The sequence below is a fragment of the Lissotriton vulgaris genome, unplaced genomic scaffold, assembly GCF_964263255.1.
Source record: "Lissotriton vulgaris unplaced genomic scaffold, aLisVul1.2 SCAFFOLD_4312, whole genome shotgun sequence".
NCBI classification, from domain to species: Eukaryota; Metazoa; Chordata; class Amphibia; order Caudata; family Salamandridae; genus Lissotriton; species Lissotriton vulgaris.
The window spans coordinates 125333-139865 of record NW_028250343.1 but is presented as its reverse complement, the minus strand read 5'-3'; the positions used below and the strand labels follow the sequence as shown (position 1 = coordinate 139865).

The following is a 14533-nucleotide window of genomic DNA, read 5'->3' as shown; positions in this document are numbered from 1 at the left end:
GAAATATAAATTTTTGGTCAAGTTATGTTCCCTATCGTGTACCCCACCGTCTCCATGTACGAGTTAAAGTGCATGTAACTTCCCTCCTGTGCCAGCTATGGAGACGCAAATACATTTGCGTCCAACGTTAACATGTCCTCTTTCAGACCCACCCTGAATGGGTTGGATAGCCCGTTCCTAAGTATGCTATGCCAACGTCTTTTTGTAGTGTACTCTACATGTTTTTCTGCTCTGGCAAAGTAGGCCCTGAATTTCTGCCATCGAGCTTTTTCCTTCCTTCTGACTCTGAAAGCCAGGCTGCCCAGGCTGCCCCCGTACCTGTGAACTCTGCCTTACTTTCAGCGCGGCCCACCACGCTCAGCTCAGCCTGCTGCCTGCCAAGACTGACTACAACCTTCGGGTTATCTGTTCCGCTCCTCGAAGATACATTCCTGCCTACTAGTTTCAGTAAACATTCCCCAGCTGCAGAGCCAAAGGGCTGGCCTGTCTCCGTGCAAGTAATTCATAGCCTCTGTTACCATGCTCCCATGGAAGGCCCATGCCCCCACGCTTCTCATGCAGACACTCAGGCGCTTATACACGCACTCACAGTCAGTATAGAATAGCTTCTGCCCCAGAGACCTTTCCGCCCAGATAGCTCAGTTCCTAAACATCAGATATCAGATATGATAGAAGCACAAGTTGATCTGACATGCCAGACTTCTGTCTCTTTCCGTCAGTGCAAATGTCAAGCCCCCTGCACCCTCCAGTTTCACGCCAATCACACGTCATACAGCTACGCGCGCATCCAAGCTTCCGATTTCTGCTGACATTGCAACATTTCTGTTTAGTGCCACCCACATGTGACACCTACCTGTGACGTTTCTAGAACACACCTACAGTTACGCCTAGTCCACGCCTTCTGATTACGTACTAGTAACACGTGGATGCTGTTATCTTGTCTTCTCTCAGCTGTTACGCCTACTACACTGTTTTCTATGATGTAAATTAAGTATATAAGCTATGTACTGTCAATAAAACATGGCTCTATCCCTTCCTGAACCCTGTGTGGTTGCAGGAACATGATATCCTATTCCGGAATAATTCCTTTTTAAGGAATAAAACCCCTAAGAACTCTAACACCACGGACTCTGTTTCCTTTCTTTCCGATTGAGTTATTATTGATTAAGTACTTACCTGCATAGAAATTAAGATAGTAAATTAAATATTTACGACAGTACCACAATGCAGCCAGACAGGTCCCAATGCACACAAAGCCACTGCCATTCAGGGAATGTCACCCAGCATGCATGTAGCAACTGCACGTCTGCCAGATGCATGCAACTAATGGTCCACCACTTACCCCCACAGGTGGCGATACCAGTGACAGCGATAGGCTGGAGATCGATGAGGGCGTCCCGGAGGTGGAGGTGCCAACACCTACCCAGGCACCAGCCCCTGCCGCTGCATCTACACCAGCAGCAAGTACCACCAGCAGCGTCCCCCCTGCAACTGGTGCAGCACCCACATCCACTGGCATGTCATCCCCCATTGTGCCTCCTGCCACCGCTGCTCCTCCCAGAGCCGCAGCCAGGGCAGTCACTCCTGTGCCCCCTGCATCAACTGCTACTGCCACACCAGCAGGCACACCCCCTGCGACTGGCTCACCTGCAACACCGGCGGTCTTACCCCCAGCAGCTGTCGCCTCAACATCCGGGGCTGCGCCACTGTCCACTCAGCGGCCAACCGCACAATCAGGCCAGCAGGGCAGGCGTGGCAGGTCACGCCAGCGCTCCACAGCAGCTACCAGGCGGGCCAATGCTGATGGACTGGCGCGGCTCAGCGTCGAGAGACGGATGCTGCGCATTCACCAGCGCCAGGCTCAGCAGCAGGGAGCTATACAGCTCCAACTGCACATGATTGGGCGCAATGTGGCATCTGTTGCAGGCCACATGGAAGGCATGAGGGCAGACCTGGCAGGTGTTGGAGATGGAATGGCCCGCATTGCTGCAGCCATGGAGGCCAACACCCGTGCCATGTTGAGAGTGCGCAGTGGGCAACGCCGGCGACACCGCCAACTATTGACCCGGCTTGGCACTTACAGCAGGGCAAGTTATGTGTCGGCAAATGCGACATCTCTTTTGGCGCAGCGCTGTCTGACCCAGCAGCACGCAATCATCCAGTGCAGCGAGGACATGACGAGGGTGCTGGAGACCCTCACAACGGCCGTCGTTGCTCTTCACCCTCCACCTATTCCATCTGTTGTGGGGGGTGATGATGCAAGTGAGGGGGCGTCCAGCCTCAGCTCACAATCTGCCTCACAGGCCCCACCACCCACCCGCAGCACCAGGACCCCCCCATTGCCTGAAGCCCCGGAGGAGGATGCCCCTCAGAGGCGCTATGGAGGAACGCGCACTAGGCGCACCTAGAGAACTGCACCTAACCAATGGCACAGGCTGAGGTCAAGCCTGCCATGCACTGATGCACAGCAGTATGGCGTAATACTGTTTGTTGGACTTTTTTGGACAGAAACCTTATATTTCATTTTGTGAATTTAACAAATACATTTATTTTGCTACTCACATTAGCGTTGTGTCATCATTACATTTTGCATGCATTGTTGATTTGTGGGGTGATGGAAGTGGTTGTACTAGAAACTGTTCACTGTGATGTGGTTGCGACGTCTGTGCCCTTCTGCTGGGTTCTCCCCTTGTGCATGGCGCGCATGTGCAGGTGGCCGGTTGTCCCCCTCGGATTCACTGCCAGAGATGTCAACAGGTATCCGGCGCTTGGTTGCAATGTTATGTAGTATTGCGCAGACAGCCACAATGCGGCAGCACTTTTCAGGACTGTAATACATGGCCCCACCTGTCTTGTGCAGTATGCGGAACCTGCTCTTGAGCAGGCCAAATGTCCTTTCTATGCAATTCCTTGTCCGTATGTGTGCAATATTGTAGCGCCGTTGCTGGGGTGTAGCAGGGTTGAGGTATGGGGTCAGGAGGTATTCACGGAGGGCGTAGCCACTGTCACCTGAATGAGAGGAGCAGATGGTGATTGCCTGTGCTGCGCTGTTACATCTTTGCAATGTGACATTTCAATCAAAGTGTACTTACCAAGTAGGTGTCCTTCCCCAAACTCTCCCCTGGCCAGTCGTGTGTGGAGTCCGCTGTGCCGGAAAATGAAGGAGTCATGGGTACTCCCTGGGTACCGTGCGACAATGTCAGTGATGTATGTCTTGGCATTGCAGACCATCTGGATGTTGAGGGAGTGGTAGCACTTTCTATTGCGGAACATATACTCCATGCCAGCTGGTGGGCAGATGGCGACGTGGGTACAGTCTATACATCCGAGCACATGTGGAAAATGGGCTACATTGTAGAATTGTAGCTTGGTCATGTCCAATTCCTGTTGGCTGGCGGGGAATTTGATGTGACGGTGTAGCTGGGTGAGCATGGCGTCAACAAAAGTGTGGAGGCAGCGTGACATGGTGGGCTGGGATATTCCCCCAGCAGCCGCTACTACCCCCTGGAAACTTCCGGAGGCTAGGAGGTGCAGGCTACACAATACCTGCACATGTGTAGGCACAGCATTGGTACGGCTTGTTGGGTGCTGCATCAGGGGGTCAAGGTCCTGTATTAGCTGCATTATCATTTCCCCATTCAGCCTGTATTTAGCATATATCTGCCCTCTGGTTTGGCCCAGCAAGGTGACCCGCTGGCGGAATATCCTGTCCTGGATCCTGCATCTCCTCCGTGCTAATCGGTCTAGCCTGCGACGCCTCACCACCATGTACATTCCTGGCATTGTGGGACTCCTAATGCTGCTGCTGATGTAGGTCCTTATGTGTGATTGGTCAGGCCAGTACCTGTTGGTGATAGGACAACGGTTTTTTGAAAGTTTTTTTTCCATGGCTTTCATGGTTACCACCTGCTTTGAGTTGTCCTTATTTTGCGCGGTGCAAATTGCGATTTTTGGGTTTTTCGCTAATAGCGATTTTTCTTGAATACCGATTGCGATTATTTTGCGATTTCGCTATTATTTTCGCAGAATCCGTGGTGTGTCGCTATTTCCGAATCGCTAATGCTCAGCGGCCGGGATTCTGCGAATATATTAGCGAATTCGCAATTATGTGTTTGCGAATTCGCTATTTTTTTGTTGAATGCCGATTATGGAAATTGCGCCCGCATTTGCATTTTCGCAGCGATTGCGGGCGCAATTTCACTTCATGAATCAGGCTGTAAATTTCTCCTGATTCATAGTTAGATTCCAAATTCTTTCAGAAACTCAGTCATTACGGCTAGTCATGTCCTAGGGGGATTCAACACCAGAAAATTGGCACGTATCCTAAAACTCTTTTCTCCTCCGTTTTGAGCATAAATGGTCAAAAACTACAAAAATCCTTCGGAACTCCTTCAATAGAAGGTGCTCTGATGATACCCATCCTCTGCTATCAAAACTTTGAGGGAGCCAAACTGCAATAATCTCTTGAACCCCAATACTGCAAAACCCTAATATTTACCTTTGGCAATTCAGCTCTGCAACCCTTGTCATTGATCTAGTGGCAATAGCAATGTCCTCCACTCATTTAGTACAGTGAAACCATCTTAGAAACTGGGACCACTCAAGAATTGAGCTCTAGATCAAAATTAAGTTAAAAAAAGGTTTAATACAGAATCATTAATACAATATTTCAGAGGAGTGTAGATTTTAGCCATGTAGACTCCGAAATACAAAAAGACAAATTCATAAATCATAGTAGAACCCTAGTCAGATCATAAAAGTCTAAATTCCAGTATTCAAACTCAAGAAGAGTACTGACAAATCTTAGTGAAAAAGAAAAATCGCAGAATACTTAGAATCTCGGGGTGGTGGGGATGAGAAGTTGCCCCCACCCGCGTGTTTTCAAAACAAGGTTTTTATACACATTTTATGCATTTTAATTAATAAAACTGCAAATTCAGCACAGTATGACCATGGTTAGATCGCATTGGCAAATTATAAACAATTTTGTTAATTTGAAGGGTCCTTAACACTAACCATTTTCTTAAGATAAGAGTAATCTTGCTCTTTCTTTCCCAGCATCTGCTTTCTCGAGATGTGCAATCTAATATGAAACATTATTTAAACAATAGCCTTTAGAAGTATGTTCTTTTGCATGCTTACATCTGAACTTCCAACAGAAATCCTTCAAAATGATACTTTATGTACAAGATGGAAAGTTTCATTCACAATACACGCTTTCTGTTATCTCGATTACTACAATCTACTGATGTCACTGCCATGTTCAGCGGAAATGGTGGAGAGAGAGAAGCCTCACAGCAGGCTGCTGATTGGGAAGGAAAAATTAGCTGGAGGAAGATGAGCAGAACTCCAGAAACTGCTCCCAATTCAATTAAACAGAGTCTCACATTGAAAATATGGCATAACTATACTACATTATTTTTCATACTCCTAAATAAAATAAAGATCTTTTTCATGCAAAATCATGAATTCATTGATTACCGTCATCTGTATCATTAAAATTACTAATTTACACTTGTCACCAAAAATCTGCACATCTGAAAAATCTTTAACACTTACTGTGAGCCCAAACAAGTTTTTAAAAAAAACAACTGTATTCTGTACAAGGCTAAGCAATATTGTTTATGCTTCTGAATTGTAGCAGTTGATCATCATTGGTCATCTCAATGGTGTTAGTCTATCTGATTCCGATTTTTACACCAATGCACATACTGATTTATGTACAATTACAATCTCTTAGAAAAAAAACAAATATCTTCCAAATTAAACTTTTCTTGAGAAGATCCCACGACTGCATTCTCTTGCATGGTCTCCATGAAGTAACTGTTCCACTGAGAACTAGAGGTCTTGCAAGTTGTTAGGTAACCTCAGATGAGGCATGCGGGATAACTTCAAGCATGCTCCAATATACAGAATCTATTAAATACATTCAAAATACAAAGCAGAAAGACAGAAGGAAATACATAGTTTTTATTTTTTTAATTTGACATATTTAAGTTCAGTGTTCCTCTTCCCAGTGGCGTAGCAAGGGGGGGCGGAGGGCCCTGGGCGGCACCAGCTTTGGGGGTGGTGGTCTCCCTCCACCCACCCCTAGCTCTTACCAGCAGCCGTTGCGGGGCGGTAGCCGCACGGGAATCGCAACAGCACCCCCCCAGGCCATCGTAGGAATCCGTCAGCACACCCTTCCCCTTCCCCTCCCCCGCTCTTACATGCCACCGCGGGTGGCAAACGCTGGGGCCGCACTGGGCGGCCAATGGTCTAGCTACGCCACTGGCTCCCAGATCCATCTGAGGGGGACTGCTAGTGTATTATGTCTTTTGGTGTAATTTTTTCTCTTCAGTTCATACACAATATATCAAAGGAAGAGAGAAGGACGGAAAAGCCATTGGAGAGAGGAGAAGGCCAGCAGAATAGAGAAATACACAGACATAGAAAGATGGGACGTTACAGAGCCAGATAGAGAGAGGGACAGACTTTTGACTCCTTTTAAACTAAAGCTATCGAGGAGACTCTCAGGCCCCACTGTCTTGCCCTTACTGGAAGTGCTTAGAGCAAAGATCGGGCCCACACTTTCGTATGGCGTAGAGATTTTTAAGGGTAAAATGAATAATACCCTAAATAAACTTACAACTAAACTCTACAAGAAATTGTTTCGCTTGCTGAGTTCTTCCTCGCCAGCACAGGTCAGACTAGAGCTGGGCTTAATTAAATACGAAGCCTCCAACGTTGGCTCATATCTTAAGCTGATCCACAAATTAAGACAGGCAGAAGCAGGTACCCTGGAATTCCTAGTCTGAAAGGAAATCAGTGTGAACAACCCGGGGGGTATCATTTGGCCGCCTCCTAAATGACCACATTCAACAAATGTCTGCTGCGGATCTCTGGGCTCTTAATCTAAGCCAGACTGTCTTTAAAAACACAATTAAAAAAGGTATAAGATTGAAATCCCTGATCATGGACAAAGCTCTTCTTGCGAAACGCAGTCATGCTTGGGCAGTAGCCAACTCTTATAAACGATTATCCCCGGCCAATTACCTTTTGACAACATTTTCTTATTATCTAAAGCGATGCCTGATCGACCTTAGATTGGGAGACTGGCGCTTCCTTAAAAATCTCCCAGTATGGCGTTGAAAAAGGGACGATCCAATGTGCAGAGGATGTGGGGCAGCAAATGAAACTATTCTGCACGTGCTTTGTACATGCCCTTTCTTTATTCTTCAACGCAGACGCCTTCTCAGGCCAGAATGGAATAGGCTGGGAGTTCGGACTTGTAGGCACGCCCTTATTGCTGCTCTGTCCTTAGAGAACACTGTTTTAAATATAAATTTGGCCAAATTCGTTCTGCAAGTTTACAGTATTTTAGAAAAATTGGAAACGGCTAAGGCTTTGCTGATAACTGTGCAGAATGATATGTACTTTAACCTCATCTGCATTGTCCGGGAGCGTTAATTTTTAAATTGACACGTTGCAGTAAGCACTGATAAGAAAGGCCAAATTTATTCTGTTTTTTCTATTCTTTTAATCTGTAAAACTGTACTTAATGTGTTGGAAGAATCTTTTAAAGATATGTTTTTATATATCTAAATAAAGAAATTATTATTATTATTTATTAAGTTAAACATTGAGCTCAGGCCGTTATGCCACATCGTGCCCTTCCAATCCCCTCTGGGTGCAGAGTTGGGCTTGTTGGCGCATGGTTGTTTGAACGTGTAGAGTTAAAAATTTGCTAACATTCGTGACTCCTTTTAAACACTATTTTCTTGTAATAACAATACCATTTTAGGGGAGTTTCTGCACTCCCTTTTATCATTTCCACCACTGTATGCTCGCTGAGCTTGATTCACACAGATGATTTTCCAAGTTAGCCCCGAAGGTGGAGGTTTATGATGTTTTTAGGTCTCTAAGGATTCCCGCAGTACTAATGGAAAGCTGAGACAGCTGGGTCTTTAAATACCTAAGCACTTACATATGTGTAATTGTACATAGCGTGCAATTACACACCTGTATGAGCTTAAGAAAACTGCATTTGCTCATGCTATTTTTTTTTATTCTGTTTTGAAAACATATTATCAAGGGATTTATCTCCGCTTTTTTGGCTTTAAAAGCCAAGAAAGCGGAGATAAAATTATCTCCCTATTAGCAACAGGGTGCTAACACGCAAAATCGCATGTTAGCACCCTTTTTCTCTAAGCTTCCCATTGCATCTCTAATGAGTGGAGAAGTGTGGCTCCCTGGTAAGAGGGGGCAGACCTGGAAACAGAGGTCAGCCTGGGACCAGGGTTCAATTCCCGGCTCGGCGGGGTCTTAAGTCCTAAATTGTCCATGGACACGACAATTCTCTCTCTGGTGCCTACTCGATTCATGGGTTCACACTCTGCGACTCTGGGCAATAGCTTGCTTAATCTCCACAACGGCCCCTCGCAGTGGGATGCCTGGCTTTCACCTTGCGGATACCCTGCCGGGGTTATCTCACAGGGGAATACCAGGACGGGTTCCCTAAGCAAGCGCTTAGAGACCGGTTGGTGATTTGCGCTATATAAATTCCTGTACATTTACATTTACATGCAAAGGGGGCGTTCCAGAGAAAAATAATAGGAGAAATGTTGTTAAGCGACATTTCTCCTATTATCAAGGATTTCGCTAACCCTGTTAGAGATAAAAAAAAGCAGTACTAACCGCGGTTAGCACTGCTTTTTTTACACCTGGTATTTGCCTGACTTAGCCATGATATCCTATGGAAGGTGGATATCATGGCTAAGTTTGTGAGCCCCTATTATCAAGCTAACTCCAAATTTCGAGAGATTATCGTTGGTTTTCCAGAGATAATCTCTCAATTGGCAGTTAGCGCGAGGATTTTTATCACTACTGAGATAAACCTTGCTAATAGCAAGTTATCTCTGCGATAATTTCCGGCGATGCTTAGCGTTAAAAAATTTGTTGCTAAGCATCGTTAGCGGTAAATATCGCTAAACGTTGGTAATATGCCCCATGCTTCCCCAGATAGAAAGACCTTTTTGGTACATCCTCAACAATTTTATGGAGCATTCATCCACACACTCTTTCTGAATAGTGATACCAGCTGTTCGCCTGGGGAGCAGATTCACTCACATTTATCATTACATAATTCCACTTTAATACGCGATTGACAAGGACAAATTCAGGTTTTGTGAATTGCAAAAAGTAAATGTGAGCTAATAAATTTGATCATTTGTGCGCCTCAGTTGAACTTTGGTGTTGAAATGGCTTTGTGAACCCGACCCACTATAGTCTTTGGTGGATCGAGCAGCACAAAGATGTGTGCCATGATAATTTGAAGAACTGTGTCTGCTTGAAATAATTTCGCTTAAAGTAATTTCGACCATCCTCTTATGTACCAGCTGGTGCTAAAAAAAACCATAGAAACTGACATCCAAAGAAAGTTGACATGCAGAAAACCCTCTGCCATAGGCCCTTCATTACGGGAGCCCTTTAGGAAGGTGCCATATTTCAGTGTCGGCTGCTATTGGGCCATGGTGTTGGGGCCAGAGGGGGGGAATACAGCAGGAGGGGTTAAAAAGAAAGAAAACGGAACTTATCTGGCCGCAGCCTCTCCTCCGTTCTTCTTCGTTGAGAAAGCTGCAACAGGAAGCACCCAGGCTACCAGTCTGTCCAAGCCAATCACGACGCTGCTGATGCAGCATTGTGATTGGTCTGAACACCGTGGTTCGGCGCTCAGAGAGGGAGTGGAAGCCTGGGTAAGTTCTCCACTCAGGCTATAATGCAGACTGGGTGGAAAACATGCAAAGTGTGCATGATGGTTTGACCAGCCCAAGATGGCCAGCCTTATCGTTTTCCGTACTTAAGTGTATATACCACTCCTCCCCCTGCTAGCTGGCAACTCAGCCCCGCCCCTTGAAAAAAACTGGGCCTGAACCATAAAAATAAAATGACAATAAGGTTATGTTATTATCATTTAATTTTTCATGTGGGGCAATGCTCCTCCGCATTAGCGGAGGAGGTGCTGCGGCCATATTTATTACATCTGTTAAAATTCAATACTGCGGGGGTCAGAATTTGTCGGTGCCATACTTAGCACCTACAATGCTTAATTTGAGCCGGTGGTTTCCAGTGCTTGGCACCGGCACTTAATTGTCAACACCGACTTGTGATAGTCTGCCACAAGGTGGCATTGTCTGGCTAATTTGGAAATTACCACAATAACAGTTAATTGTTTATTCAATATACATAAAAAATAATATTACCTGCCACCCAAGCCATCTTTATAGATCTGGGGGCCTGAAATAGTCCAAACTGTCATACTTGCAGGAGTGTGATCGTTAGAAGTTGTGTTGTTACTAACATTGACAGCATGGCAGTGGCAATATGTGGTGCAAGCTGCATTGGCCTTCTGATGAGGGACCTGGCAATTATTTTTCAGCAAATTAAGCACTGAGCACCTATTACAAGTTTATCTCAGTAAAAACTGCATGTCCTGGTCATTTAGCCTGGCTACATTCTGGCAGTTTGGGCATGGTGAAATGTTATTGGGGTGCAGAGTTTATTTCACTCCTTTATTACTTGGTGTGATAAACTCCATATAATGTATAATTCCAACCCCTACACAAATAAAGGTTTCAAAGATGTCAGTATTTTTTGGCCTATTCATAATGAGGGTCTAAGAATTGAAACAAGAAGTCATAATCCCTTAGAAATGTATTGTGCAGCTACATATACAATTTAGGACTCTGATTTATGGAATGCTACATATATTTGTCACAGCTCCACCCCTAATTAATTATGGGCTGTTGATAGGCTCGAAAGGGAGAACTCTAAACTTTAACGCACAATCAAGACCATTAGGAACACCTGCACAACAAGGTGTTTCCAGATCTCGGCATTTGTAGATTTATGCAAATAATAGTATCACTAGAGAAAGCAAAAGTTAGTTAATCAAGAGAATTAGCATTAAACCATAATCATAAAAAATGCTATCATGCAATGTCCCTTAAAGAAATGAAGCAAGGACAACATATCTGGCAAGCAAACTGTTCAGAAAGATGTAAAATGCGTGTAAATTGCATGAAATAACTCAGATTCGCATGTTATTCTTCGATCTAAGAAAGAAAGATCGCAATTATGGGGTAATTTAGCAGGAGGGGAAAAAGCGCAAGATGCATTAGCATATTTTCTCTGGCTAGGAATGGCTCCACTGTATTCTAATTTACCATACATTGAGGTCCTCTGTGTTCTGGTGGATAAAGAGCAGAGAAACAAACCTTACATACTATCTTTAATAGAGAAGCACAGACAGTTTGCAAACAAGGTCTCTGTGTGAGTGTGATGAAGGTGTATAGTATTTAATTTTTCATCAAAAGCTGAAATAATAAACATCAAAATACGCATTGTGCACATTTGTCTCATCTGTGAAAAATGCTGTCCTTTCTTTATTTCAGTTACTGTGGTGGTTAAACTACACATTTCAAGGCACTAGGCTTGCTGCGTGTATTTCCTCTCTTCAGATGTACATGGGGGGTTGCCACTGAGCTCGGAGCAACCTTCTTTCTTGAATTCGCTGAAAAAATAGGATAGCTGTGACTTATGTAAATTCTTTAATCATGTAAATCTGAATGTTTGCTTTTAGAACCAACTATTTCTCATGGCGACTTTTGAAGATGCAGAAACAGAAGAGACACTGGCCTGCATCACAATGAAAATGTACCATCCTCAGAATATCGAAAAGCAAGTCTTTCGAGCCATTCCATTTCTTAGCAAGCAGAAATACAAAACAGAGGTGTCCCTTACATTTGGACGCAACATCAATACCTGCAGTTATGCCCTGTGGGATGAGCACGCTTCCCGGGTTCAGTTTCTCCTGCAGGTATTCAAACACTTTGACAGCTCTGATATCAGTTTTGAGATCAAGAACATGAGCAGAAAGACCAAACTCTGGGTGAACAATGTGGAGCTGAACTACCTAAATAAAATGGAACTACCCAGCAAATGTATGATCCGCTTTGGAGACTTTCACTTCTTGGTGGAGCAGGAACCAGGGGATTCTATGGAATATTTTGAGATTTATTTTGAATTAACACCAACGTCACTTCTACAGGAGGTTCTCATCGCCCCCTCACTGCAGCCCATTCCTGAACATGGCCCTGAGAACCCTGCCCCGAACTAGGTGTTCATTAACCCACAGCTGAAACTGTAGTGGCGGTGCAAAACGTAACTGGAAGGGCACAAGAAACTCTGGTTTTAGGTCTCATTGTACACCTTTAACAAACTTATGAAGGCAGACCAGAACATCGAGTGTTATGAAATTAATGACTCAGTAGTTTAACCAATGAAAAATCACTAAGTCATAAAATGCAAGGAATATTCACACAGTGGAGTGGTGTGGCTCACTGGTTAGAGGCGGCAGACCCGTAAGCAGAAAACGGCCCGGGACCAGGGTTCAATTCCTGAAGCGGCAGGGTCGTGGACCAGGGTCAGCGGACTCGATAATTCTCGCCTCGGTGCCTACTCTAACCATGGAACACACTCGCAACTCTGGGCATTAGCTTGCCTCATCTCTACAACGGCGATGCCTGGTTTCACCTTGGAGATACCCAGAAAGGGACCATCTCACAGGGAAATCCAGGACGGGTTCCCCAGCGGTCTTCAGCGCCTGGATCCTCCTTGGAGTCACAGTGTGCTTTACAAGCACACCCACATTTACATTTACACCGAATCCCTTACCTAAAAGGATTCGCTGTAAATATTCATTTATATTAACAGGAATGTGAAATATCAACTGATTAGAATGGCATATGTTTTTCTTTGTCCCTAAAATACATATTTGGGGCAATTTTGTGTTGCTGTGTCCAACTAAATTTCCTTAAAGATTTAGGGGCAGATTTATCAAAATGTCATGCATTGCAGCACAGCAAGACAACTTGCTCCGCTGCATGACAGAAAGGGGGCAGGAATGCTCCATTTTTAACAATATGGTGTGCTCTCCTGCGGGAAACATCCTTTATCACGTGGATTTTACTCCGCAAGGCTTTAACAACGCGTCCATTACAACGCAAGTCGTAACCACGACTTGCGCTGGAGGGCGCTAGAGGATTAAGAATAGTCTATTTACTATTCCAACACCTTCCCTAGTGTCCACGGGGACTGGTGTTAGAATAGTAAATTATACTGTTCTCAATCCGCGCCCCCAACGCAAGTCGTGGTAACGACTTGCATTGTAAGGGACGCGTTGTTAAAGCACGCGTTGTGATGGTACGCGTCGTACCGTCATACATCGCTCTCCTGCTCTCTCCTAGCGTTGGCGCGCTGAGGGCATCCTAGAGCAAACGCAGGCTCCCTTGTTCTATTGTGCAATAGTGCCTGCTTTGCAGGCAGGATTGTTTTGTGCAGGAAGGGATATCTTCGTGGACAAATACAATCCTTTGAGGCATTCTCCTCTTTCCATGTGTGCTGTAGACTGCAGCACACATAGAAAGAGGAAACCAAGGAGAAATAAAGATATTTCTCCTTGTTGTGCCTCCCCTGGGAAGGAGTAGTATTTTGATGCAGTCCCATGTCTGTCACTCATGGTAAACCTGGGAATGCGCCAAAATCCATGGGTGGGTGCGTGGGAACACCCACGCTCCATTCATGAAACACCTCCCTGAGGCAGAGTAATGCAAGGTAGTAATTTGTTCTGTCTTGCCTTAATCCAGATTTACCAAGCACCGCAGGGATGCGCAAGGTGGCTATGCATGGCACAGTAAATTTCATCTAAGTTTTGTGTCGTCCTTGCATTATCTTGCATGGCACAAGGGTGACGCAAACTTTGATAAATATGTCCCCTAATTTGCACCAATTGGTGAGCGTTTGTGAATACCATTCAAATTGGGATTGATTAGTAACTTATTCTAACTCCAGGTCAATATGTTCTTCCATGTGATTTTTTTACGATTGTTTGAAGCATAGGGGTCTAGACCATCTCTCCCAATAGGACTTAATTTTCATGTATGAGCAGACAACTTTTGCACTCTAATGAAGGAGGAAAATCGAGATGGAATTTTGAGTGTTATATAGATATAATATTGTAATAAAGAAGATGGCAGTGTGAAATAATTTACTGAAGTTTGTGATAAATGTATTATGAATATATATGTAAATATATATAAATAAAAATACATATGGCACAAGTTGTTTTGGTACTTTGGGACACGTGTTTTTGAGTGGTCATGAGTGCCACGTTTGTTTTATATTTGTATGTGTCAATATGTTTTAATGGTCATAGAGTGTTAGTATATGTAATTTTATTATTTGGTTAGCATGCTTTATGTATTTTTATCAGCCCTGAAGAAGACTTGTTGTCTACGGGATGAAACACATTGGCTGTATTCTTCCTTTACACTATGAGAAAAAAATACAGAATACCATCTTGATCAAAATACATTTTTGTGTTTTCTGTTAACTGCAAATGGGGCTAAACCGGAGTCACCCTACTATTTATGGAGTGCTCCTCCTACAGTTGTGTATATTATCTTGATGCTGTTTGGGTCCTCCAGAATGATGA

At 44.5% G+C, this 14533-nt stretch overlaps 1 protein-coding gene across 1 annotated transcript in view; it reads left to right on the top strand.

Annotated features, from left to right (window-relative positions):
• LOC147663287 (TRAF-interacting protein with FHA domain-containing protein A-like) overlaps window positions 1-12838 on the top strand; it is a 35505-nt gene extending 22667 nt beyond the window's left edge. The window contains exon 2 of the mRNA XM_086950556.1: window positions 11621-12838. Within this exon, the coding sequence (XP_086806682.1) occupies window positions 11636-12157 (522 nt within the window). The 5' untranslated portion in view covers window positions 11621-11635 and the 3' untranslated portion in view covers window positions 12158-12838. The remainder of the gene's footprint in view (window positions 1-11620) is intronic.
• The last annotated feature ends 1695 nt before the right edge of the window (window positions 12839-14533 follow it).